At 40.5% G+C, this 27,201-nt stretch overlaps 1 protein-coding gene across 2 annotated transcripts; it reads left to right on the forward strand.

Annotated features, from left to right (window-relative positions):
- The first annotated feature begins 11,637 nt into the window (after window positions 1-11,637).
- Window positions 11,638-26,441, forward strand: EPCAM (epithelial cell adhesion molecule). Of its 2 annotated transcripts, none has more exons than XM_042932209.1 (9): window positions 11,638-11,952; window positions 14,158-14,265; window positions 14,587-14,827; window positions 15,715-15,780; window positions 16,992-17,055; window positions 18,519-18,620; window positions 20,307-20,507; window positions 23,050-23,094; window positions 24,530-26,441. In XM_042932209.1, exons 1-9 carry the CDS (start codon window positions 11,877-11,879, stop codon window positions 24,569-24,571), a joined length of 945 nt encoding a protein of 314 aa, XP_042788143.1. In that variant the 5' UTR covers window positions 11,638-11,876; the 3' UTR covers window positions 24,572-26,441. The 2 variants fall into 2 exon arrangements, with proteins under 2 accessions (XP_042788143.1, XP_042788144.1); XM_042932210.1 differs by lacking the exon at window positions 11,638-11,952 and adding an exon at window positions 12,939-13,000.
- Window positions 26,442-27,201: the final 760 nt, after the last annotated feature.

Raw genomic sequence — 27,201 nt, forward strand, 5'->3', positions numbered from 1 at the left:
GCTATCTTTTTGATCTAATAAATCCTGCATGGAAATGGAAGTGTGGTCATTACTTTATTGGTTCACAGACTTCTCTACAGGCTTCTGGAGAAGCCTTCTTTTTTTACAAACAGGGAACCAACAAAGATGTGACATATCCTCTTTCCTCCCTCCTTTGTCCACATTCCTTTATTTCCTTCTTTCACTTCCTTCTACCAATTCATAGCCATAATTCTCCCTGTAATGCACTCTAGCACCCTAATGCTAAGGACTGATGATCCTTAGCACTAGGACAGTGGACAGCCTAGAACTCTCAGGGACGTTATCAAACTGGGTACATTCTGAGTCAGTATTGTATACACAGTGATGTACATTGCATGTGGTTCAGCTGGGCCATGACAGCTCATGTCATTTGATAACTCATTCATCCTGAGTAGGAGTGCCAGTGAAATTAAGTTCATGATATTTAGTTCATTTTTACCACACACCTTGAGTTTCTAGGGACATCTCCGGAGTCCCTATCAGAACATACAGATAATTCCAGAAAGGAGAGCCATGTAAGTGTGTACTTTCCCTTTGTTGTTCCTTTCTCATGCCTTGCGAGCTGCCAATGTGTTTATTCTCAGCCAGCAATATGAGCACCCAGGCGACAGTCCTGTTTGACCCTGGCCAGTTACCAGGAGAGAGAACTTCCTCCGAATCGTGTATGTATACCTGGTTGCTTCAGAGATGTCATTAAACTTGAACACTGTCTAAAATAAGCTCTCAGGTTTCATCAGAGCTTTGGATACACTGTAAATGACGCATCATAAAGACCCCACCCCTCTCTGATCCCGATAAGGCGAGGGTTAAGGTCCATCTCTGTTTGCCACACTCTAGTTCCTTCTGTCTAGGCCACAATACAATTTCTGGAACCAACTAGTTCCTTTCTCAGCTGGCTCTAAGAACACTGTATTCTTTCTCAGTATTGAATGGTTAACTCATACACAAAGTAAATGCCCAATACTTATTAATGACCGTGACTCAATCATCCAGGTGGTTATTAAGCTAAGATTGGTCACCCCAGAGCTCCCACTTCACCATATCCTGCCAGAGAGAGCACTTCCACCCCTCCCTACAAAGATTGCCACCACCCACCACTATACTCTGTAGGGCAGGGCAGTCATCCGGAAGTTCCTTGACCTTCGTATTAATATTCAAAATCTGCACAGCTCAGGCTGATTTCCCATCTCCCTGCAAGAGCCTGTCATGCTAGTCAGACCGTCTTATACCCCATTTGCCTCAGTCACTGCCAGAAGAACACCTTCTAGGTTACCCAACATCACATGGGCCATTCATCCCAGTACCCTTGAGTTCATCACCTAATCTAATCCAGTCCCTCTCTACCCTCCCCAAACTCTCCCACTGCACCCTTCTCGACTCCTGCTCTGTCACCATCAAACATCCTGATAGCCTCCTCTTCTTTGACCACCCCTCCACCTCTAGGCGGTGAGTGAAACTGGCTTCCCTCCCAGGTGGAAGATGCTTTTACTTTTTCCCTCACTCCCAGGCACCTCAGGGCCAGGGGGTGTGTGAGGTGTTCTGCTTGTCTTTTCCAAACTATTCCTTTAATCCTTCTGAATGTCCAGCTGCTTCAAATCCCCTGTGGTCACCCCTTACCCTTTAGGCTCCTCACTTCCGAGCTTCATTGTCACAGTTCTTCACCCTTGTCTGACCTGCATCGTTACTTCCCAACCCTGCTTAGGTGCCATGGCCCAGCACTGCCATTCCACTTTTGCAAACACGTTCCACACTAACCTCATCCTTCTTTTATCTGTCTTGTTGGCTTGGAATGTCCCATTCTGTTGACCCCCAACTCCCTGGCTCTCAGAGCTTGCACCCAAGCAGCCAGTTATTGCTAGAGGAAATCACATCATGTAGCTGATTGATTTCACTTTGAATTGTGACCTGAAACCTCAAAGGAACACTCTGCACTGCCTGGCAAATACTATCAAGTTTTCCAGGAAAGTTCACTGTCCCATGCTACAATGATGTTCTCAGGGGTGTCTGGCTGGCTCAGTTGGAAGAACTTGTGACTCTTAGCCTTGAAGTTGTGGGTTCGAGCCCCACATTGGGTGTAGAGATCAGTAAAAATAGATAGATAGATAGATAGATAGATAGATAAATAGATAGATAGATTTGTCAGAGATTTTGCTCAAAAAAAAATTTTTTTAATAAAAAAGTAAAATGATGTTCTCACTTTTTCCTTTTTTTCCTCAAAATCTTCCACACTGCAGGGGCGCTCGGGTGGCTCAGTTGATTAAGTGTCTGACTTTGACTCAGGTTATAATCTCATGGTTCATGAGTTTAAGCCCTACATCAGGCTCTGTGCTGACAGCTCAGAGCCTCGAGCCTGCTTTGGATTCTGTGGACTCCCTCTCTCTCTCTGCCCTTCCCCATCTCACACTCTCTCTCAAAAATAAATACACATTAAAAAAAATTTTAAAGGCTTCCATACTGCAAATCTTTAATAGCTGCAAAGTATCTCCCCCAGAATGTTTATCATGACTCTCATTTTTTTTCAAGTTTTTTAAGAGTTTATTTATTTTGAGAGAGAGAGAGAGAGAACGTAAGCAGAGGAGGGGCAGAGAGAGAGAGAATTGCAAGCACGTTCCACACTATTAGTGTGGAGCCCAATGCGGGACTTGAACTCACGAACTGTGAGATCATGACCTGAGCCGACATCAAGAGTCAGATGCTTAACAGACTGACTACTCAGGTGCCCCACTGATGGGTTTTTAAAAAATGATTCTGGGGCGCCTGGGTGGCTCAGTCGGTTAAGCGTCCGACTTCGGCTCAGGTCACGATCTCGCGGTCTGTGAGTTCGAGCCCCGCATCGGGCTCTGGGCTGATGGCTCAGAGCCTGGAGTCTGCTTCCGATTCTGTGTTTCCCTCTCTCTCTGCCCCTCCCCCGTTCATGCTGTGTCTCTCTGTCTGAAAAATAAATAAACGTTAAAAAAAAATTAAATAAATAAATAAATAAAAAATGATTCTGATGGTTTTAACATAGGTCCACAAATTGTATTCCTCCACGTGGGAGGTGATGCTTCATTTGCCTCTCCTTGAGTGTTGGCCACACATAGTGACTGGTTTCAAATGAATGGAGTGGAAAAGGGAAACATAGCCACTTTACAGTGGGGAAACCTGGCAGACACTACCTTACATGGTGATTCAAGTGATCCAAGTAATAAAGCATGGAAATAACAAATCAGTTTGATACCATGTACCCTGGATATGATTTAATGAGGGGGGCCTAACACCTCTGTAGTATTCTTCCCCAAACCCATGAATGACCTCTGTCTTCGCATGAGAAAATATCCATACCCCAGCTGAGAGACATTCCACAAAACTGTACTATACCAAAGAGTACTATACCAGTAGTACTTTTAAAAAGCATCAAAGTCATTAGAAAAAGGGAAAGACCGAGAAATGGTCACAGACTGAAGGAGACCAAGGAGAGAGGATAATTAAATGCAACATGGGATTTTAGATCAGAAACTGGAACAGTAAAAGATCATTCGTGGAAAAACTGGGAAATTCTGAATAAAGTCTGCAGCATTGGTAGTAATATCATACCAATGTTAAGTTCCTTTGGGCATGTAAGATGTTAACACTAGGGGAAACGGGGCAAAGGACATATGGGAACTCTGTACGGTATTTTCAACTCTTCTGTAAATCTAAAATTATGTCAAAATAAAAATTAAAACTAATAACTCTCACATCTCGTCTTCATAGCCTTCTTTCGGCTGATGACCTTACCTCATACATCCATGATAAGATAAAAGTGTCAGAACAGAACTTTCATTCTCTCACAGCCCATTAGCTGCTGTGTCTGTGTCTGCCTCCATCTTGCTGGTGGAAGAGGAAAGCCATCCTTGCTCTCCCTGAGGGCTAACCCTTCCACTCTGGGTCCCATTCTCTCTCCCTTCTCCCTTTCTCCAGGATGCCCCTCCCTCACCTACTTCTCTTCTGTCCTACATCAGCAATCCCCCCCTCTCCTGGATCACTTCCATCACCATGTAAACACCATCTTTCACATTAATAAGACCCTCCCTTGACTCTTCATGTCTCTCATTCCACTACCCCGTTTTCCTCATCCCCTTGGAAAATATTTTGCAAGACTTATCTGCATGTGTTCTCTCCTCAATTACTATTTCCTGTCAATTTCTCTCCATGATCACCATGATTCTGCCAAAATTACCAAAATCCATTGGACCATTCTGTGTCATCTTACTGATTTCTCAGTGGCATTCAGTACAATTGACCATTAGCTGTCTTTTGAAAACCCTTTTCTCCTGGCTTCTGTGACACTCCTTCTCCTAGCTTATTGCTACTTCATCTGCCAGTGCTCCTCAATGCTCTATCCTGGCTCCTCCTCTTTCCTGGTCAACTGAGTCAGTTGAGCGCCCAGCTCTTGGTTTTGGCCCAGGTCATGATCTCACAGTCGTGAGTTCGAGCCCCATGTCTGCGCTGTCAGCACAAAGCCTGGAGCCTGCTTCGGATTCTGTGTCTCCCTCTCTCTCTGCAACCTCCCCTGCTCATTCTCTATCTGTCTGTCTCTCTCTCTCTCTGTCAAAAATAAATGTTTTTTTTTTAAATTTAAATGAATTAAATAAATAAAAAGTTTAAATAAAATAAATTCTTAAAAAGAAAATTTAACACCCATTTATGATACTCCCAGGAAACTAGAATTAAAAAAAAAAAAAGTTTTTAAACCTGAAAAAGGGCATTCATAGTAAAAAACTCACAGCCAATATAATACTTTATATCAAGCAATTGAATTCTTTCTCTCTAGGATCAGGAATAAGGCAAGAATGTCTACTTTCATCACTTCTATTCAGTGCAATAAATAATATTTAAAAGAAAGAAGTAAAACATTTTTTGAAGATAATATGATTGTGTACATATCAGAGCCTAAGAAATCTACACACACAAAAAAGCTGCTAGATCTATTAATGAATTTAGCAAGGTTGAAGGGTATAACGTCAATATATAAAAATACATTGTATTTATGTATACCAGTAATGAACAATTGGAAAATGAATTTACAATACAATTGACCCTTGATAATATGGGTTTGAACAGCACAGGTCTGCTTATAAGTGGATTTTTTACAGTACTTTGTTTAAAAAAAATTTTTTTATAGTACTGTACTTTAATTGTATTTTCTCTTTCTTATGATTTTCTTAATAACATTTCTTTCCTTTAGCTTGCTTTATTGTAAAAATATAGTATCTAATACATATAATTATTATAGTACATAACATAAAATTTAATCAATTTAATCAAAATTTTAATCAACAGTTAATCAACTGTTTATGTTACTGATAAGGCTTCCCATCAACAGTATGCTATTAGTAGTTAGGTTTTGGGGAGTCAAAAGTTACACTGGGGATTTTTTTTTCTTTTTAAAAACATTTTTTTTAACATTTTATTTATTATTGAGAGACAGAGCGAGACAGAGCACGAGCATGGGAGGGGCAGCGAGAGGTGGAGACACAGAATCTGAAGCAGGCTCCAGGCTCTGAGCTGTCAGCACGGAGCCCAACGTGGGGCTCCAACTTACAAACTGTGAGATCACGACCTGGGCCAAAGTCTGTTGCCCAACCAACTAAGCCACCCAGGCGCCCCTACACTGGGGATTTTTGACTGTTGAGGGTCAGCACTCCTAAACCTTGTGTTGTTCAAGGGTCAGCTATAACATCAACAGATGAAATGCTTATGGTTAAATTTAACAAACTATGCATAAGATCTTTACACTGAAAACGACAAAACATTTTGAGAGAAACTAAAGTGAGTTCTAAATAAATGGATAGACCTTGACATAGACTAGAAAACTCAATATTACTAAAATGTTAATTCTCCCCCAAATTTGATATATAGATTCAATGTGATCCCAATAAAAATCCCAGCAGGCTTTTTCATAGAAATTGACAAGCGCAGTCTAAGATGTATATGGAAATGCAAAGGACCAAAATGCAAAACAACATTGAAAAAGAACCACAACATTGGAGGGCTTCTGCTCCTTGATGTCAAGACCATCTTAACCAAGCTGGCAGAGTCCTAGAGCAAGGACAGGTACGTACGTCAACAAAACCAGAGAGTTCAGACATCAACCCCACACACATATGGTTAACTGAGTTTTGATAGGTGACAATGATAGTTTTTTCACTGTATGGTGCTGGAACAACTAGCCAGACATGTGAGTTAAAAAACAAAACAAAATGAAAAAAAAAATACACGCACAAAAACCTTGACTTTTTAAAAAAAATGTTTTTTAATGTTTAGTTATTTCTGAGACAGAGAGAGACAGAGCATGAGTGGGGGAGGGATAGAGAGAGAGGGAGACACAGAATCAGAAGCAGGCTCCAGGCTCTGGGCTGTCAGCACAGGGCCAGACGCAGGGCTCGAACTCGCAAATCGTGAGATCATGACCTGAGCCGAAGTGGGTCGCTCAACTGACTTAGCCACCGAGGCGCCCCTTGACATTTTTTTTTAACATAAATTAACGTATTCATTATAGGCTATCAGTGTTTCAAATGGTGGAGCTTCTACTGGTCTTTCAATTCCTTCAGTCTCCTGATGGCAGATTTTCCTTGTGACAGCAGAAATGGTGTTTGTTATAGATCCAGGCTCCACCAGCCACCGTTTTCATGAAGGAACCACAGTGCTAGATCCCCACAGCTCCTCTTTTCATCTTGGTTTTGCCACAGAGGGAGCAGGTGTACTCGGTGTGCTGGCTTATTTCAATTTTCTTCACCATTTTCCTGAACTAGGCACTTGAACAGTTTCCTGGTGCGGTTAGCCATGTTGCCTCAGATGAGATCCCAGCCCAGTCAAAAACTTTGACTCTTATATTATACATAAAAATTGACTTGAAGTGGATCATAGATCTAAACTTAAAAGCTAAAACTATGAAAGTTCTAGAATAAAATGTTGAGAAGACGACAAAAAGTTGGATGATTTCCGCATAAATAATAATGGTGAGACGCGTGTGAGAGAACTTTGTAAGAGAGAACTGTCTTGTACAGTAGGATAGGAACATGTACCATGTGAAGCTGGGGAGAAAAAGCAGCTGACTGCCTCTAGTGGAACAGGAATCAGGGTGGGGAAGGGAGCTCCTGGTTTTTAACGCTTGTAGTACGATTTGACTTTTATACTATGTACATGCATTTATTTGATAAAAGTAAAAATCTGTATTATTTTTAATTACAATAGATTTCACCTAATGAGTATCTACATATTAATGTAGGAAATAGTGTACTAAATACTTATTATGTAGCGCTTTACATTTTATGAAAGAATTTCAAGGGCCAAAATATATAAAAAAACAGTTTTTTCATGGTTAGGGGCTAGAAGTTTTGATCTGGAGACAAAGTTAACTTTTTTAATGACAGATAAAATGACACTTGATAAAAATTATACACATACATATGTGTATATATTAAGGTGGGGCCCGAATATACAAATGCAAACTAGTTTTATAAACCTAAACCAAACTGAGTAATATCTCCATTTTATCAAGAGTACATCCAATGAGGTGTGCCTGGGTGGCTCATTCGGTTAAGCATCAGTCTTCAGCTCAGGTCATGATCTCGCAGTCCGTGAGTTTGAGCCCCGCGTCAGGCTCTGTGCTGACAGCCTAGAGCCTGCTTCTGATTCTGTGTCTCCCTCTCCCTCTGCCCCTCCCTCACTTGCACTCTGTCTCTCTCTGTCTCTCAAAAATAAACACTAAAACAATTAAAAAAAAAAAAAAAAGAGTACATCCAATGAAACCCGGTTCTTTAGAATTAATGAACACATGGCATCAAACTGTTTGACAATGATTATCTAGGAGAGAGAGAGGTTTGCTGGGTAGTGGTCAAGAAGAACTTTCATTCTTCAATCTTTTTTTTAAAGATTTTATTTTCACGTAATCTCTGTAGCCAATGTGGGGCTCAAGTTCACAACCCCCAGATCAAGAATTGCATGGGCTACTGACTGAGCCAGCCAGGTGCTCCTCATTCTTCCTTCTATATAATGTACCTTTGTTTCCTACTAATATATTACCCATGAAATACCAAAAATTTTAAGAACTAATAGCCCATTATAGTAAACGTTTACACATTACACTTCCTTTTAGCCATCTGCGAGAATAACATTTATCCTATTTAAGGTTTAAGTTCATATATTATGTGTGTGTGCAGGAGTGTGCACACACACACACATATACTCTAAACCTATGTGAAGAAACTAGTATAGGATATTAACTAGGTAATGTTCTTAAAGAGCACTTCTAATTGTTTCTTAAGGAACATAATTCTTTTCTCCAATGCTGATTATATTTAATATGATATATTTTTGTTTTAGAAGTATCCTTTATGTAGTCAAGAAAAACTAAAAACCCAAATCCTTATTCAATCAATTAATATTTTATATTACTCATTGAATTTTTTATTTTTATTATTTTTTTAATATTTATTTTTGAGAGGGGGGGGAAGGGGGAGGGGCAGAGATAGAGGGAAACACAGAATCTGAAACAGGCTCCAGGCTCTGAGCTGTCAGCACAGAGCCCAACGTGGGACTTGAACTCACGAACCACAAGATCACAACCTGAGCCAAAGCCGAATGCTTAACTGACTGAGTCACCCAGGCACCCCTCATAAATTTTTTTAAGTGTTTATTTTGAGAGAGAGAGAGTCTGCATGCAAACAGGAGAGAGGCAGAGAGAGAGAGAGAGAGAGAGACAATCCCAAGCAGGCTCTGCACTGTCAGCACAAAGTCTGATTCGGGGCTTGATCCCACCAACTGAGAGATAATGACCTGAACTGATATCAAGAGTCTGACGCTCAAATGACTGAGCCACTCAGGTCCCCCACCCATTAAATTTGTATTAACTACTTTCTCTCCTTTTCCATGCAGTCTTTGGCTTTGATGTTGTTTTTTCAGAAAGAGAGAGCATGAGAATGGGAAAGAGGGACGGGGTGAGTTGGGGAGAGAGAATCTTAATCCATGCTGAACACAGAGCCTGAAGCCTGACTCAGGACTTGATCCCATGAGCCTGGGATAATGACCTGAGCCAAAATCAAGAGTCAGGGTCTCCATCACCTGAGCCACCCAGGAGCCCCTGATGTTGGCTTTCAAATTTGATTCTTATTTGATGGAATGCAGGAGTTTGGTCAGAAAAGTTTAATTTTGGGGTGCCTGGGTGGCTCAGTCGGTTAAGCATCTGACTCTTGATTTTGGCTTAGGTCATGATCCCAGGCTCATGGGATCGAGCCCCCACATCAGACAGTGCAGACCCTGCATGGGATTATCTGTCTCCCTCTCTCTCTGCCCCTCCCTACTCACTCTCTCTCAAAAATAAATAAACATTTTTTTTTAAAGTTTAATTTTTAATTTTGTCATATTTTTTTCTTAGTCAAATATATCAAACTGGCTTCTGTCAAAATTTAAAAGCAACATCTGTAAAATTTGAGAATAGTTTTAGGAGTATACCTGGGTATGAAATCTTGCAAAAATATTGACATTTCTTCCATAGGGCACTGGAATCACAAAAGACTAACAATCAAAGCATAAAATGAGAGTAATTTTGAGCAGTGAGTGAGAAATTACAAAGGTGTTAAAGAGCTATAAAAATAGATAATATCTTGGGGCATCTGGGTGGCTCAGTCAGTTAAGCCTCTGACTCTTGGTTTCAGCTCAGGTCGTGATCTCGCAGTTCATGGTTTTGAACCCCGCGTTGGGGCTCTACACTGACAGTGTGGAGCCTGCTTGGGATTCTCTTTCTCTCCCTCTCTCTCTGCCCCTCCCCTGCTTGTGCTCTCTATCTCTCAAGATAAATAAAATAAACTTTAAAAAATGTTTAAACAGGGGCACCTGGGTGGCCCAGTCAGTTGGGCAACCAACTTCACTCAGGTCATGATCTCACAGATCGCGGGTTCCGGGCTCTGTGCTGACAGCTCAGAGCCTGGAGCCTGCTTCACATTCTGTGTCTCCCTCTCTCTCTGCCCCTCCCCCCACTCATGTTCTCTCTCTCTCTCTCTCTCTCTCTCTCAAGAGTAAATAACATAAAAAAAATTTTTTTACATGTTTAAATAAAAAGTAAGTAATATCTTGGATGTGTATTTAGATACAGTGAGTTAGAGATTAATGTGGTATTTTGTCAATTAATAATCATTTACTCAATTCTCTTAATTTTGATGAACAATTTAATAAACAGCCTTCAAGTTATAAGAAGATGAGGTAACAGAGTTAGATCTGGCAATGAAACATTTTGCAAATAAAGCCACAAAAATTAATGAGATTATTCTTGGGAATAGTATGTATAGTTTGGGGGTTGGCAGTGTGCAACTTCCTGAAAATACCCAAAATGCAAAAGCAACAAAAATCAGGTTGATAAATTGTTCTTGATTTGATACTATTCATTTCACTTAAATTGCTGAACAGATCATAAAGTTCCAAAACCAAGTCTAGCAACTCAGATTTACAGGTTTAAAAGACTGATAAGATTTCCTTATGAACTCAATAATCAAATAGTTTTTTTAATGTCCTAGTAAAATTCAAATTATACAGGTAGCCATTGTAACACAGTGACTATTTACATTAATCAACTGACAATAATAGGAAGGTACAACTTAAATTATTGCTCAATAAAAGCATAAATTTTTACTTGATATATACTCGAAAAATCAAATTTAGTTGAATCTTAAAATTGCTTTTTCACCTTTCCTCTTTTGCACTTACTCTGATGATATCTAAAACAGAAAAAAAAAAAAAAAAAAGCCAGAAAAAAAAAAGCCTCCCTCCGCCAAAAAAAAGCCTTTTAAAAACAGGCTGTCATATTACAGCTAGCCCAGATAACATTAAAAACACTCGAGTCATTACAATTATTTTAAGACTGTAATAATAGCGTGTTGTAATTTGAATTCATTTGCAATGAAATTATTGTCCTTCGTTTCTCCTTCTCTGTATTTTGAAAGGACTATCGACATTGTTCTCCAATATTAATCAAAGCTGGAATCATCTCAGTTCTCAACATTTGGCTCTTTGGGAACATATTTTCTTACATCTTCAGGTGCTAAAAATGCTTATAAAAATGGGGAAAGAATGAGAATAATTATAAAGAACACACGGATTTGTCATCTCCTGACAGCCAGAGAGAGTTTTCTTTTCTAGCTTAAAAGAGTAAACGGCCAGGTAAAGTTCAAAGGTCGACTTTTTTATTGTTGTTCCGACGGTTCTCCAGCTTCCCTTTACATTCCATTTTAGCTTCCGCCTTCCCAGACCCCTCACTCTTTCCTTCAGACCTCATTTCTTCAAGGTTTCAGAGTCGTGCTCCTTCTGGTAAAGGGAAGCCTCAGTTTTTTCAAATTTTCTCCGTAGCTACCAAGGTTCCCTGCAGGCTGTCAAGGTCATAGCCCACCGCCCCTCCAGCCCCACCAGCAACCACTGCAGGAAGCACCTGCTGGCGGCGTGGGGCGGGGCGCCGCCCACTTACACCTGGGGACGGGGTGGTACCCCCACCCCCACCCCCGACGGCCTCGCCAGGTGTGGGGGAGGGGAGCTTACTCTTTCTCTCTCCCCCGCCCCCAGGCGGTGACTCACCGCCAGAGACCTGCGGCTGAGGTGTGCAGCCCGGGGCAGGGCCCGGGAGGCGGGGCCGCCAGGTTCGGCAGGTCTGCTCCGCCCCGCCGCGCGCGCAGAGTGAGCAGTTCCTCGGGGAGCTCGCACCGTTGGTGCGGTGCGGGTATAGCTCTCCGCCGTCCTCCCGACGCTGACCCGCGCAACCCACGCCCGTCCGCCGGCTCCCAGCGCCCCGCTTCCTCCGCACGCTCTCCCGCGAGACCCCAGCCCGCCTCGCGCCTCTGTCGCACAGTATGGCGCTCCCCCAGGTTCTCGCGTTCGGACTCCTGCTCGCGGCGGCCACCGCGGCGGTGGCCGCGGCTCAGAAAGGTAAGCAGCAGAGTTGTGGGCTGGGGCCGGGTGGGGACGTCCCACGGCATCCGAGACGGGAGATGGTGGTGAAGGGGCGGCCGGCCGCGCTTTCTCGTCTGGAGCGGATGGCGCGGGGCTGCAGCAACCCAGGCCCTCTGCGCTCTGCAGGCGGTGGGAAGGCTCCCGCTCGCACGGCGAGGAGGAAACCTCCTCACTATGCGGCTTTGCACCGCTCTCTAGGGAAATGGCCCGGAGCAGGGGCGGGGAGGCAGTGAACGAAGTGGCCTCGTTCGGTAACTCCTTGGCCTCGGAGTGGGCCAGGAGGGCTTGGGGAGACGCAGCGGCCGCGCCACGTCTGGGCGCGCCCACCTACTCCCGCCGAGGCGCGCGCTTGGGGTCCTAGTGTGGCGGAACCAGCCGCGGCCGGGAGGGGAGTCGGTGGCGAAGATGGCCCGGCCCCTCCTCCCCCGGGCACCTGAGGCTGGCCCCGGATGTGGGTCTCGGGCGGGGTCAGGTGGCTGCGGGGAGGCCGTGGGGCCCGCTGCGCATCTGCGCGGGTAGCAAGTCGTCCTGGGCCTCGACTACCTGGGGTGTGAGAGTGGGTGTTTCCACTTCTTTAAGGATCGTGTAGGTAATGCCAAGTTTATTGTAGGAACCCAGAAATATCGGTAATGGTAAAGAGTAAAAAGAAAAACTCACAATCTGACCGCTTCAAGAGAATCTCCTAATTAATAACTGACTATACTTTTTAGACATTGCTTTAAACATTGCTGTAAACCTAAACACAGTTTTATATCTTGGTGTGTGTGTGTGTGTGTGTGTGTGTGTGTGTGTGTGTTTACTCCCACATAACATCCAGATTTTCCTTTTCTTTTAATCTTGGAAACCACAATTTAAGTGGTGATGGAACAGTCTCTGGTGTGGAAGGTCACGCCATTATCCGAACGTTGGACATACGGTTTGATTACATTTTTCTTAGTTTGTTATAAACATCTTGGCTGCCATCTCTTGATGGTAAGATGGTGGCCAGAAGTAAAGTGGCAGTTGGCGGAAGTTTTCTGGAAAGGTCTTTAGACCTTTACCAACAGGGCTTGGGCTTAATTCATTACACTTTCAAACTATGCAGTTTAATTAACTCATGTTTTTCTAGCTCCAGTCTAAGGCTAAGTACTTAATCTTAAATTGTTTTAAAGTGATGATAGTTGCTATAGAGTATGTTCAGAAAGCCTGTACATGATTGGTCTGTTCTAAATTTCCACGTCCCTTGGGCATGAAAATGGGCTTTGGAGCAGGTATAGTAGAGTGCTGCATAAGACTTTAACTCTTGGAGGACAGCCACTATCTCCTTTTGTGATCCCAATATGGAGTTTAGTGCTGGACCGATTATATAGGTGGTTCATATTAATTATAATTTAAACAGGGAATAATTAAAGCCAACTTGAGATGAAGGATCAATATAAAAATGGTTTGTCACAGTAATTTTTGTTAATGATTGTATTCTCTTAGCTAGACAAATAAACGGAATTAGAGGGGCTTGCCAATTTGAAATTAAAATGAGGTTTTGAGATAGTGAAAGATAATGACTATTAAACTGGCACTAATACCCAGGATAAGCTGCTTAATATCACCTTCAAAATTGGGAACTTAGAATTCAGTTTAGTTAGGAAGCCCACAAACAAAAGTGACCCCTAAATTCACTGAAAGTATAATTTTTCTAAGATATAAAGTTGTCCAAGGGCTGAATATATTCCCACTAAGCTTAAATCTTTAAAGTTCAGATTTTAAGAAAATGGGCTGGGAGGAGGGAGGAAATGTGAGTTACTTACAGATCCTAGAATTGGAATTGTTAATTTTTGGGAAATGAGTCAGTAGCTGACAAGCAAGAGTTTATCTAACAGAACAGGAGGAGGGAAGGATCTGAGACTGAGAGTATCATCATGGAGATAAGGCTGAATATGATGTTTGGAGGGCTGTATTCTTGGTTTAAAAAAATCAAAATGGGAATGCATGCAAATTAGACTACGTGTCTGTATAATATATACAAACTATTCACCATGATATCAGCCACTCAAATTACAGCTGAAAAAACATTCAGGACCATTTTTTAAGGCTTTGTGGCCCTATAACTTAAGCATTATTATTAGAACATAATTTAGCTGGGACACTAGAGTTCATAGTTGGATCCACATTTTAAAGTGGGATTTTGTTTTTTAATTTATCTAGGATGTGTCTGTGAAAACTACAAACTGACCACAAACTGCTCTTTGAACACACATGATCAGTGCGAGTGTACTTCAATTGGTGCACAAAATTCTGTCATTTGCTCAAAACGTGAGTAGAATATCCTCATTGCCTTTAAACTGTATTTTGGTTTAGCCTTCCTTAATTGATGTGTCTTGAGTTGGGAAGTGTTGTGTTTTGTGGGTTTTTTTTTTTTTTTTTTTTTTTTTTTTTTGGTTCAAATTTGGATCATGTTATTTTGTCAAAATTATCTCCTGTAGCTGAACCATCTGAAAACTTAGAAAGTGAATATGGAACCATGTAAGTCTGCAATAATCTTTGGCTCTGGGAGTTTGGAGTTAAATTAAAATGTTTTTCCTTATGCATAAAACTGCAGTTACTTTTCAGTATGACATGAAGCTTTCTTTTCAGTGGCAACCAAATGTCTGGTGATGAAAGCAGAAATGACTGGCACAAAGTCTGGGAGAAGAGCGAGACCTGAGGGGGCTTTCCAAAATAATGATGGGCTCTATGATCCCGACTGTGATGAGAAGGGGCTCTTCAAAGCCAAGCAGTGCAATGGCACCACCACATGCTGGTGTGTAAACACTGCTGGGGTCAGAAGAACTGATAAGGACACGGAAATATCCTGCTCCGAACGCGTGAGGACCTAGTGAGTTGAGCTGTCAAATGTTCCTTGTCTTCATGCTTTTCAGATTCGTTTAATGACATTTATCTTTGAGTATGTAATGTGATTTGGTGGTTTAGAATTCAAAAGGTAGAAAAGGGTATACAGTGAAAAGCTTTCATTTTTTTCTCAACCCCCTCCCCCCCCCCCCCCCCCCCCCCCCCGCCTGCAGCTACCCAGTTTACTTCCACAGAACCGATGTCACCAGCTTGTTATATAACTTTCCAGAGATACTTTTATGAATTCACTAGCAATATATTTTTGTTATTTTAAGAATTGTTTCTTATAGTAGCCTACTAAACAAGGATTTTCCTCTTACATTTTTACTTAACACTGTTCAGATTTTAAAGTTGGATTAGTGTTAAATGTATATGAAAAATTTAAGCTGTTTATGTATTTGCCTATTTATTGCGTTTTAAAACGAGGTGTGGTTGTCTCGGGCTCATGCAATAAAAAGGAGCGGAAGCATACTCAAGCTAGCTTAAGGAAAAAAATTTTTATTTAAAAAGTGACTAGAGCTGGAAAGTTATCAAGACCAAGGCAGGCACTCTCTCCTTTGGTGTTCTGAAGCCTCATGGTCACTTTTCTCTGTTCCACTCGGTGCCTTTTTGTCTGTTCCCTTGAACGTGACCCAGCGTGAGCAGCTAAGCCTTGGCTTTACGTGACCTTGAGTATAGTGGCCCAGCGCCAGAGGTTGACCTGTTGGAAGGGTGTTCTCTCCTGGATGAGTGCTTTATGAGCAACGTGTGAAGGCCAAGGAAGAAATTAAGGGCATACCTATTGCATAAACCCTTTTCTGTTAATTATACTGTAATTTCACTTGGGAATTTTCCTATTAGTCAATCAATAAATACTGTCTTTTTACTTTACAGCTGGATCATCATTGAACTAAAACACAAAACAAGAGAAACACCTTATGATATTAAAAGTTTACAGACGTACGTACTATTAAGTGCATTCTATTTGCACAGTTAATACTCAGATCTTCGTTCTACACCATTAGAAAAAGGAAAACAAGTCTTAATGCTTTTTCATATTTATGAAAAATAAGATATTATAAGTAATATTTTAACCTTATTTTGAAAATAGAGTTGCAAGAATAATACAGATTCCTATAGGAGTCTTCACTCAGATTCACCAGTCACCAATGAACATTTTGCCCCACTTTCTTTTTAAATGTGTATGTGTGTGTGTGCTTTTTATATCTGTCTAAACATGTATAGATGTTTTTTTCTGGAACCATTTGAGAGCAAGTTGTAGATATCATGCCCCTTTACCCCTAAATACTTTAATGTATCTTTTCCTAGGAACAAAAGGCACCCTTTTAGTTTCTTTCTCTTTCTTGTAATCTCTACGTGCAATCAGGGAATCAAACTCACAACCCCAAGAGGAGAGTCGCATGCTCTACTGACTGAGCCAGCCAGGCGCCCCGAAAGGCACTTTTTTCTATAACCACTCTACAGTTACCAAATTCAGGAAATTTAACGTTACACCAAATTGTGCCACTTTTCCCAGTGTTGATCTTTATGGCAGTTGTTTCCCCCTTTGACCCAGAATGCAATCTGAGATCATGCATTGCATTTAGTTGTGATTCTTTAGTCCTTTTTGATATGGAACACTGTCTTGGCCTTCGTTGGTCCTTCATTACATTGATATTTGTGAAGAGTATAGGCAAATCAGTTCATAGAATGTCCCTCAGATTAGGATTTATCTGTGCAAGCTAAACATTTTTGACAGAAAAACTGCATAAGTGATCTTATGTCCTTTTCAGTACTTCACATTAGGAAGCACCCGATGTCTTGTCCCTTTATTAGTGATGTTAACTGTAGTTAAGGGGATATGTATATATATTAGGTTTGTAAGGTAGAGTTACTGTTTACTTCTTTGTAATTAATAAATATATGGGCAGATACTTGGGTACTGTGTAAATATCCCATTTCTAATCAAACTAGAACTCAATTATTTTAACATCAATGGATGATTCTAGCCTGAATCAATTATTAGTAGTTGCAAAATGGCATAAAATTTTTAAAACAAGTTTGGTTAATGACAATTCTAGAGCTTGAGCTACCTGCTTAGTTAAAAAGTAATGCTTCTTAATGTTGTGTAGTACACTTTTTTTAAAACACAGGTTTTTAATTATTTACAGTGCACTTAAGGAGGTAATCACAACTCGTTATCAACTAGATCCAAAATATATCACAAACATTCTGGTAAGATTTTTGTTTTTTTTTAAATGAGGTTTTGCAGAAAGTTGGTGGGATAGTATGGTTTGGGTATGAATTTTGATAGTGGTTAAACTGCACTTGAATACCAGTTTAAACCCTGGACGCTTAATTCAAATTTCCTGTTCTTTTCCTTCCATAGCCTTTGAAAACCTCAAGTTCACCCTTAAGGAAAATGTAGTATCTCTAATTTCCGTCATGCATGCCAGTCACTTTAGCCTGGGAAACCTCTCTCAATGATTGCTTTTGGTACATTTTCTTTAGGATGCCACCTAGCTCCCATCTTCTCTGGTTTAAGGAGCTAATTCTTAACCAGGTTACCCCTTCCTTGACTCTTTGAACTCTGGTTGAAAAATAGTTGAATAGTGTAATGGAACTTTTTCAAGGCAGAAAAGTGATGTCATTTTTAAGGACAGGAAGGAATATACTTTTTTGCTCCTTAAAAGCAGAATGTGGTAAATGCATACTGCATTTTGGATTGTATTTCTTTAGTATTTTATTTTAAAAGTAGTTCTAACCAAATAAGGTGCTTTATTTTTTTATTTTGTTTTTATTTAAAGTTTACTTATTTATCCTGGGGGGGAGAGAGAGAGAGAGGTCAAGTAGCGGAAGGACAGAGAGAGAGGGAGAGGCAGAGAATCCCAAGCAGACTCCATACTGTCGGCACAGAGCCCAGTGCAGGGCTTGAACCCATAACCTGTGAGACCATGACTGAGTGGAAATCAAGAGTCAGAAACCTTTTTTTTTTTTTTTAATTTTTTTTTTTTTAATGTTTATTTTTGAGAGAGACGAGACAGAATGCAAGTGGGTTGGGGCAGAGAGAGAGGGAGACACAGAATCCGAAGCAGGCTTCAGGCTCCGAGCTGTCAGCACCAGAGCCTGACGCGGGGCTCTAACTCACGAGCTGTGAGATCATGACCTGAGCTGAAGTCGGATGCTCAACCGACTGAGCCACCCAGGCACCCCCCAAGAATCAGAAACTTAGCTGACTGAGCCATCCGGGTGCCCCTTTGCTTCTTTTTTTAAAGTAAGCTCTGTGCCCAATGTGAAGCTTGAACTCATGACCCTGAGATCAAGAGTCACATGCTCTACTGACTGAGCCAGCCAGGTACTAAGATACCTTTAAGATACTAAGGTACTAAGATACTAAGATACTTTAAGATCTTGTTTGAAATCTTTTGGGCAGAAGAATATTCTCTTTTAGAAAGAAAATATGCATCATAATTATTTTTAGTTGTGTAGCTGTCTTACTTCCCTTGGATAGATTTTAAAACTTCCAAAGAGTTTTACATTATTAGTTATAAATTCAGTTACCCGCTAATGGAAAGGAACACTGACACATTTAGATTATAGAAAATAAAAAACTAAATATTCTGAATATTGAACAGTAATATTTTTACATGATTTTGGTTGTGTTGGTATTAATTTGTATTTTTCATATTTTCCCCCAGTATGAGAATGATCTTATCACTATTGATCTGGTGCAAAATTCATCTCAGAAAACTCAGAATGATGTGGACATAGCTGATGTGGCTTATTATTTTGAAAAAGATGTGAGTATAATCTTCCTCATTTAATTCCTGTGTTTAGAAATGCAATGCTAGGGGCGCCTGGGTGGCTTAGTCGGCTGAGCATCCGACTTTGGCTCAGGTCATGATCTCACGGTTCGCGAGTTCGAGCCCCACATCAGGCTCTGTGCTGACAACTCAGAGCCTGGAGCCTGCTTCAGATTCTGTGTCTCCCTCTCTCTATGTTCCTCCCCTGCTCACACCCTGTCTCTCTGTCAAGAATAAATAAAGAAAAAAAATTAAAAAAAAAAAAACTGCTTTATAAATGCAATGTTGTATGTCATGCTTCAATGGATTCAGGATCTTTCATCATCTTTTTTTTTTTTTTTTTTAAGTTTATTTATTTATTTTGGAGAGCACACAAGCTGGGGAAGGGCAGAGAGAGAGGGGGAGAGAGAGAATCTTAAAGCAGGCTCCACTCTCAGCACAGAGACTGACACAGGGCTCAATCTTACAAACTGGAGTAATGGCCTGAGCTAAAATCAAGTCAGACACTTAACTGACTGAGCCACCCACCCAGGCGCCCCTTCTTTCGTTATCTTTTTCTTCACTTACATATCAGCCACACCTCTGTTCTCCACATGATTCTTGTGCTGCAATTAATAACATCCTCATCCCTGCCTTGCACCTTCTGCAAACACCTTTCTGACCTGTTTGTTGTGTATGAGAGAATATCTTCTCTCATAATTCTTACCTGTTGTATCCTTGGTAGTTACTTAGTTTATGTGGATAGCCTCTTCTCCATTATAATGTCCATGAACAAGGGGTGATATAAGAAGTGCTATGTAACTAGTGTGATTAAAATAGTTTGTTTCGGGGCGCCTGGGTGGCTCAGTCGGTTAAGCGTCTGACTTTGGCTCAGGTCACGATCTCACGGTCCGTGAGTTCGAGCCCCGCGTCGGGCTCTGTGCTGACAGCTCAGAGCCTGGAGCCTGTTTCGGATTCTGTGTCTCCCTCTCTCTCTGACCTTCCCCTGTTCATGCTCTGTCTCTCTCTGTCTCAAAAATAAATAAACATTAGAAAAAAAAAAATAGTTTGTTTCGACTTTGTTATCAAAAAAATAAATTAACATAGTGAGCTATGTATTTTTATTTAAAAATATTTTTTAATGTTTATTTATTTTTGAGAGAGAGACAGAGCGTGAGCATGGGAGGAGCAGAGAGAGAGGGAGACACAGAATCCGAAGCAGGCTCCAGACTCTGAGCTCTTGGCACAGAGTCCGACTAGGGGCTCGAACTCACAAACTATGAGATCATGACCTGAGCCGAAGACAGACGCTTAACCTACTGAGCCACCCAGGCACCCCTACACTGAGCCATTTTCTGATGAAACCTGGGATTTGCTTCAAAGCAATCTGGCCCAGGGGGAGGGGGAAGGGAGGAAGGAGAGAAGGAAGAATGGATTAAGTAAGGTTGGCCATTTGTTTATATTGTTGACTCCAGGTGATAGGTACATGGGATTTCGTTATGTTGTTCTTTCTACTTTCATGTGTGTTTGAAAATTTGCCACAATAAAAAGTTTTTTTGAAGTTTCAGCGTACGTGATAGTTACCGCTCAAACCAAAAAGACCCTTGACAGCAGTTCTTTCCATGTATAATTGGCATCTAATTCTATGTGGCCATGGTAGGTTTTCTTAAATATTTTAAATTGCTTTTCTCCTTCTAAATATAGGTTAAAGACGAATCCTTGTTCCATTCCAGTAAAATGGATCTGAGAGTAAACGGGGAGCAATTGGATCTGGATCCCGGGCGAACTGCAATTTACTATGTTGATGAAAAACCACCTGAATTTTCAATGCAGGGTCTGCAAGCTGGTATTATTGCTGTCATTGTGGTTGTGACACTTGCAATTATTGCTGGAATCGTTGTGCTGGTGAGTGTAGAACAAGTCCACTTTCTTTTTTTCTTTTTTTATTTATTTTATTTTATTTCTATTTTTATTTTTTTTTAATTTTTTTTTTAACGTTTATTTATTTTTGAGACAGAGAGAGACAAAGCATGAACAGGGGAGGGTCAGAGAGAGGGAGATACAGAATCCGAAACAGGCTCCAGGCTCTGAGCTGTCAGCACAGAGCCTGACGCGGGGCTTGAACTCACAGACCGCGAGATCATGAGCTGAGCCGAAGTCGGCTGCTTAACCGACTGAGCCACCCAGGCGCCCCTATTTTATTTTATTTTATTTTAGAGAGAGAGAGAGAGAGAGAGTGTACAGGAGTGGGGAAGAGAGAGGGGGACAGAAAGAGAGAATCCTGAGCAGGCTTTGCACTGTCAGTGAAGAGCCCAGTGCAGGCCTTGATCCCATGACCCTGGATGATGACCTGAGCCAAAATGAAGAGTCAGAGGCTCAACCAACTGAGCCACCCAGCCATTTGAAGGCATATTTTTTCAAGAAAAGGTGACAATGTGAGAGAACTATCTCCATATTTTAGAACATATTAATGAAGCAAAATCTTCAGTTTTTATAATACTCTATAGTGAATGAATCTCTTGCATCTGGCCCTTTTTTATAAAACGGTCACTTTATGAAGTAAGAAAGGATACTAATCTGAGAAAAGCTCATAGCTGAGCACCGCACAGGTCAGTTACGTTGCCACCAAGCAGCAAATGTCCTTTAGTTCTCTTGCTGCAAACAGTCCAACAGCCCTGCCAGCATCAGTGCAAAATACCTGAACTCCCAAACCGTTCAATGAAATGAAACAACAGAACACCAATTATTAAAGTTAGCATGGAAAGGGTTAAAAGTGGTAAATATGAGGAACGATTCTAAACAAAAGATTAGCAAATTTAATTTAGCAGTGCCTCAGCAGAAGAAGGTACCACCTGGACAGGATTTATTCTAGAAATACAAGGATGCTCAGCATTAAGAAATCTTAACAACATAGCATAATTCAGAAATAGATTTGAGGGTATGTGAAAACTTAAATTTTCAGTTCAGTGGAATCATCATACCTGGCTATGCATCTGGACGAAAACAAAGTTGAGCTTCTATTTCGCCCCCTCAGGGCAGGCCATATTGCCCAACTCTGGGAATGGTACATTATGGAGCAGGGTGCCCATGTTCAAACAAATTCCCGATGGATTATAGTAACAAATGTTGAAAAATAGAACAAGCCTCAAAATTAATTTAGGAAATGTTTATGCAACCTTGTGGTAAAGGAAACCAAGCAAGGCAGGAAATCTAGAGTCCATGAATGAAAAGTTACATATTTGACTAAGTTGAAATTAAACATTTTTTATGGCAAAGATCTTATAAAGTGAAAAATAGCAATGATATGCTGGGGGGAAATATCCATGATGCATAAAACAAAAATATAGTTATGCATAATATATGAATTCTTAGAGGAGAAAATTAAATCAAGAATAGCAAACGGCATGGATAGATGATTCACAGAAGAAATCCAGATGGGAAATAAACACATGAGAGAATCCTAGAAATCAAATTGTCCTATAGAAATGAAAGCACAGGTACATAGGAAGGACAGTATAGGTTATGTATTGCACTGTTGCTCGTAAGGGTGAATCTGGAAACAATTTGAGTGCACCCCTGTAGGAAAATGGATGAGGAGATTGTGGAATATCTATGTTATGGAATAAAGCTGTTAAAAAGAATGAGTGCAATTTATAGCTTTTGCTCATCGGAAGGTTCCTATGATGTTGATATAGGCTGTGCAGAGAGGGAAATAATACTGTATGATCCCATTTTTTTAGACTGCCCCCTTTCCCAAAACTCATATGTATGGTTTTGTGTATGTTTGTATTAGGATGGAGCAAAATGTGGAAGAATGCGTAACAGGCTGTTAGATTTTATTATTAAAGATTGTTTGTTGTTTTCTCAATGCTTTTTTTTTTTTTTTTTTGGTTTTTTTAACTGGTTGTTGTAGGCTTTTTGTTGTTACTGTTCCAGAAGATTTTGGTGGGGGCTGGGCTCAAAGTTTTTTTTTTTTTTTTAATTGAAATATAATAAACAGTGTTATATTAGTTTCTGGTATATAAAATAATGATGCAACCATTCTGTATATTAGGGGCACCTGAGTGGCTCAGTCAGTTAAGTGTCTGACTTCAGCTTGGATCATGATCTCACAGTTTGTGAGTTCAAGCCATGCATAGGGCTCTGCACTGACAGCATAGAGCCTACTTGGGATTCTCTGTCTCCCTCTTTCTCTTTGCCCCTTCTCTGCTCGTGCGCACATAGTATACTGTCCTTCTCTCAAAAATAAATAAACATTTTTTAAAAACCTCTTTAATTCTGTATATTACTTAGGTCTCGTCATGGTAAGTATAGGCTTTTGTTTTTTTTAGTTTAGTAGGGAAATTTTAATTTAAGAAATAATATCTGTAGATTTTAAAATTAAATTTGTTCAGATAGGAATAATGTTCATTAAAAACATTTATGTGTCAATTTTTCTTCCATTCAGGTTATCTCCAGAAAGAACAGAATGGCAAAGTATGAGAAGGCTGAGGTAAATGGATTACTTAATAAAAAGGCCCCTTTTTAAATCTCTTACTCCTGATAATCACTATACCTACCTAGACACTGATAGGACTCCATTATACTGGAGCCCCTTCATAGTATAGTCCTTAAGGTCTTAGGGACAGTCTTTCAGTGTTTCCTTAAATTCTCCTTCATGAGTTCCATGGCAGACCAGCTAATATTGAATTCTGCCTCAACGCATAGTGGGATAGGAAACCTGCAATTTTTGTTTGACAAAGTGTCAACTTTTAATGGAATCTTTCAGAGGCGTACTCTGTGGATTCACATTACAGAAACTTAATGTGGCTGATGACCTGAGTTATTGTTTTTATTCCAGTGAAATAATTATTAAAAAAGAGCTTACTACATGTCCTAATGAGTCTCTTCCATGCTAACTAGTCACCTACATTAGTGTGAAGACAAAGTGTGAGATTGTTAGCGTGTCAGTTGCTTGGAGTTGGATGTGAACCACACTTGTTCCTGAACTCTGTCAATAACATTTTCAGTATACCCACTGATTTTTATATATTTATGCATTTATTTGTAATTGTGTATGTGCATTTTACTAATCTTAATTGTGTATGTGCATTTTACTAATCTTCTACCAAGAAACACAGAAATGTAAAAGAATATTGAAAAAAAATTGAATAGAACTAGAAAGTTGTAGCGTTTTTTTTTTTTTTTTTTTTTCCTAAACCATAGTTGACCATCTGGCTTACCTGGTTTGGTGACCACAGGTCTAGGGGACAGACTCTCCCTGAACTGAAGCATAACAAAGTTGGAATGACAATGTAGTGTTGTGGTCAAGAGCAATGTAGATGTGGGTTTGATTACTTGTTAGCTGGGCAAGTTATTTAACTTCTTTAAGCCTCCATGTTTCCTTATCTGTAAAATGGGGATATACATACAGACCCATTGTAGGATTAAACACAGTAGTCTGTATACAGTGTTGGTCCACTGCTTGGCACACAGCAGAATGTTTGCCAGTGGTCGTAGTTTCCATTCATCTTGTCTCAGTTCTGCTTGTAACTAATTGTGTGATCTGTGACAAGTCAATTCTGAGCTTCAATTTCCTCGTCTGTAAAATAGAAAATATATTGTTTCTTACTGGACATAAAAATGGCATCCATTTAATAAAGACCTTATCCATTCTTAAAGATCTAACTCACCTGCTACTTCCCCATCACTTTGGCCGTCTTACCTCCATCACTTTGGCCGTCTTACCTCCAAATAGTAGTTTGAGTCGTGCATTCAGTGCATGCTTCCTTGTAGTACATTTTTTCTTTTTCCAAATGGGGCTCATAAACGTGGAGAGAATCATCTTGCTTTCCTCTTTTTTTTTTTTTTTTTGTAACTATTTTAAGGATGAACAAAAGCCTGGAAAATTATTTAAATTTGTTTTCTCTTTTTTTCCTCTATTTCAGATAAAGGAGATGGGTGAGATGCATAGGGAACTCAATGCATAATGACTATAATTTGAAGAGTAACTGCAAGAAGGGAAGTTAGCAAACATTACAAATGTACAAACATGGGACAAAGAGATCTTTGAGGACTATTGTTTTGTTAGTTAACATCTGTTTGTAATAGTGAAACCTGTACTCAATATATAAGCAGCTTCAAATTGACTTTACCAATCTTAAAATTTGACCACAAGTGTCTTATATATGCAGATCTGATACAAAACTCAGAACTTGGACTGCAGAGTTAAAATTGTTTCTGCCTTACATTGAAGTGTGTACCTTAAATATGCTTCCACAGTAGAGATTTAATGACTAGTGTCTCATCCATTTGTGATTGAACGCTGCCTTTCTTTTTACTTTGAGTCTTGTACATACAAACTTTTTTTTTACAAACTGAAATAAAACATTTTAAAACTAAATTTCCTAACTTTGTTTGAATCATACAGAATCAAATTTCATAGTATACAAATAAGATAACAGGTTAAGAAATGCTCAGAATGCTAACTGCAAATTGGAGTTTTATAGGAGTATTTATAATTATGTGTATTCAGTATAAAGTGTATAATCTCTATGTAACTTCTACACAGAAAAATCAAACAGTTTTATTCTGAATGAATCTAAGTTTCTGTTTTAAACAAATTGGCATTTTGACAAACACACCTTAGGGCAGAATTGGTGGATAATGTTGTGAACCATGAATGCTATGGTTGGTTGAGTTAAAGCACCAGACATTCAACATCTTACATGACAAATAATTACAGTAAGACACATTTTGTGTGAGTTAAGAGTATCCTGAAATTTTGCTTTTGATAGGAAATTTTTAAAAACACTATGAAGAGAACAGCATTAAAGAAAATGTAAAAGTTAGATTGAACATTTACCAACGATTTTTATCCCTTCTGTAGTAGGCAGACTTCTAGGATGTCCCCCAAGATTACTTATCCCTGATGTACATGCCCAAATAATCCTCTCCCCTAGAGTGTGGGCAGGGCCTGTGAATATGATGAGCAGTCACTCCCGAGATTAAGTTACATTTTATGGCAAAGGTGAGGGGATTTTAGATGTAGATGTGATTGAGATCCCTAAAGCTTGACTGTATTGAAAGATTACAAAAGAGTGCCTAAAGGTAGGAGACAAGAAGTAGAAACTATAGATGAGCTCTCCCATTAGTCTTAAAGCAAACTGCCATGTGGTGGAGAGGGTCACCTATCAGGAAACAGCAGGCTGAGAGGAGGGCCTCAGTCCCACAACCACAAGAACTGAATTCCGCCAACAATCACTGAGCTTGGAAGAGGACCCCAGCTCCAGATGAGATCACAGCCCTGGCCAACATTACCGCAGTCTTGAGACCGAGAAAAGGACCCACTTATGTGATGCCTAAACTCCTGACCTGTGGAAACTGATAATGTGTTTATTGTCTTAAAATGCTAAATTTGTGGTAATGCATTATGCAGCAATAGAAATTGATACCACGAGTAGCAAGAAGGGAATAGATAATAAGGAGCAGCCATTACCCCCAGGCCTGAGACAGAGCACCCGAAGAAGAGAATCTCTACTTCGCCTAAGCCCCACTCCCCAGGCTGAGATCTGGACCCGTTGGGAGAGGGCAGTGCAGCTCACTGAAGAGGAGGGAAGTTGCTATGATGCTACCCTGGAGGGACTTACTGAAAATCTGCCCCATGGAACTTGCTGGAAATATGCCCTCTAGGACAGGAGTCCTCAAACTACAGCCTGCAGCCTGGCCTACCACCTGTTTTTATATAGCCTGGGAAATAAGAATGGCTTCTGCATTTTTAAAGGATTGAATATTTCCTAGTATGTGAAAGTTACATGGTAAAAATGTCAGTGTCTGTAAATAAAGTTCTATTGGAGCACAGCTACGTTCATTTATTGTGTGTGGCTGTTTTGTACTATGGCAGAAGAGTAGCGTTGGACCCACTGGCTGGCAAAGCCTAAAATATTCATTCTGGCCCTTAACAAAAAGTTTGCTGAACCCCTGCTTTAGGGTGCTGGGGAAAAACTGTTCATAGGAACATGTCCTATTAGACACCAAAGGCACTCCGTAAAGCTGCCTCCGCCCCCCCCCCCCCCCCCCGAAAGAGCACAAGCAGTAGAGAGGGAGAGAATTTTAAGCAGGCTCCATGCCCAGCTCGGAGACAGGGCTCAATCTCACAATCATGAGATCATGACCTGAGCCGAAATCAAGAGTCCAACGCTTAACCGACTGAGCCACCCATGTGCCCTTAAAGCTGCTTTTTGTCATTTGGGTGTGGGAGCAGGTGCTCAGGGAAGCTGAGGAGCTGGAGAAGCCCTGGGCTCTGCAAACTGGGGAAACAGCAGGTGTTGCAAGGGGAACGCACTCCCCCTTTTTCTTGCACTGTGTGTCCTGCACCCTGTACTGACAAAGCTTCAGGTGCATTTTTACACAGAAGGCAAAAGGGTGAATTTGCATGGAAGAGGCAGTAATTAAGGCACATTCTTCAATCCCATGCCTTCAAGTGTCTGTCCTCTTTTGAAGCTATACTTCTAAAGACAACACTGACTACTAATTGCCAATGGCCTTTTTTCCCCAGTGTTTAATCATGTGATTCCTCCACAGCTTATCACTATGACTGTCCCATTTCTTAGTATGTTGC

The sequence above is a fragment of the Panthera leo genome, chromosome A3 (genome assembly GCF_018350215.1).
Source record: "Panthera leo isolate Ple1 chromosome A3, P.leo_Ple1_pat1.1, whole genome shotgun sequence".
NCBI classification, from domain to species: Eukaryota; Metazoa; Chordata; class Mammalia; order Carnivora; family Felidae; genus Panthera; species Panthera leo.

Excerpts from the sequence above, each read along its gene's own strand:
- EPCAM (XM_042932209.1), top strand. The coding sequence starts at position 11,877 with ATGGCGCTCCCCCAGGTTCTCGCGTTCGGACTCCTGCTCGCGGCGGCC. Across the intron at positions 20,508-23,049 it reads TTGCTGGAATCGTTGTGCTG|GTTATCTCCAGAAAGAACAG; the intron begins GTGAGTGTAGAA and ends TCTTCCATTCAG. Across the intron at positions 23,095-24,529 it reads CAAAGTATGAGAAGGCTGAG|ATAAAGGAGATGGGTGAGAT; the intron begins GTAAATGGATTA and ends CCTCTATTTCAG.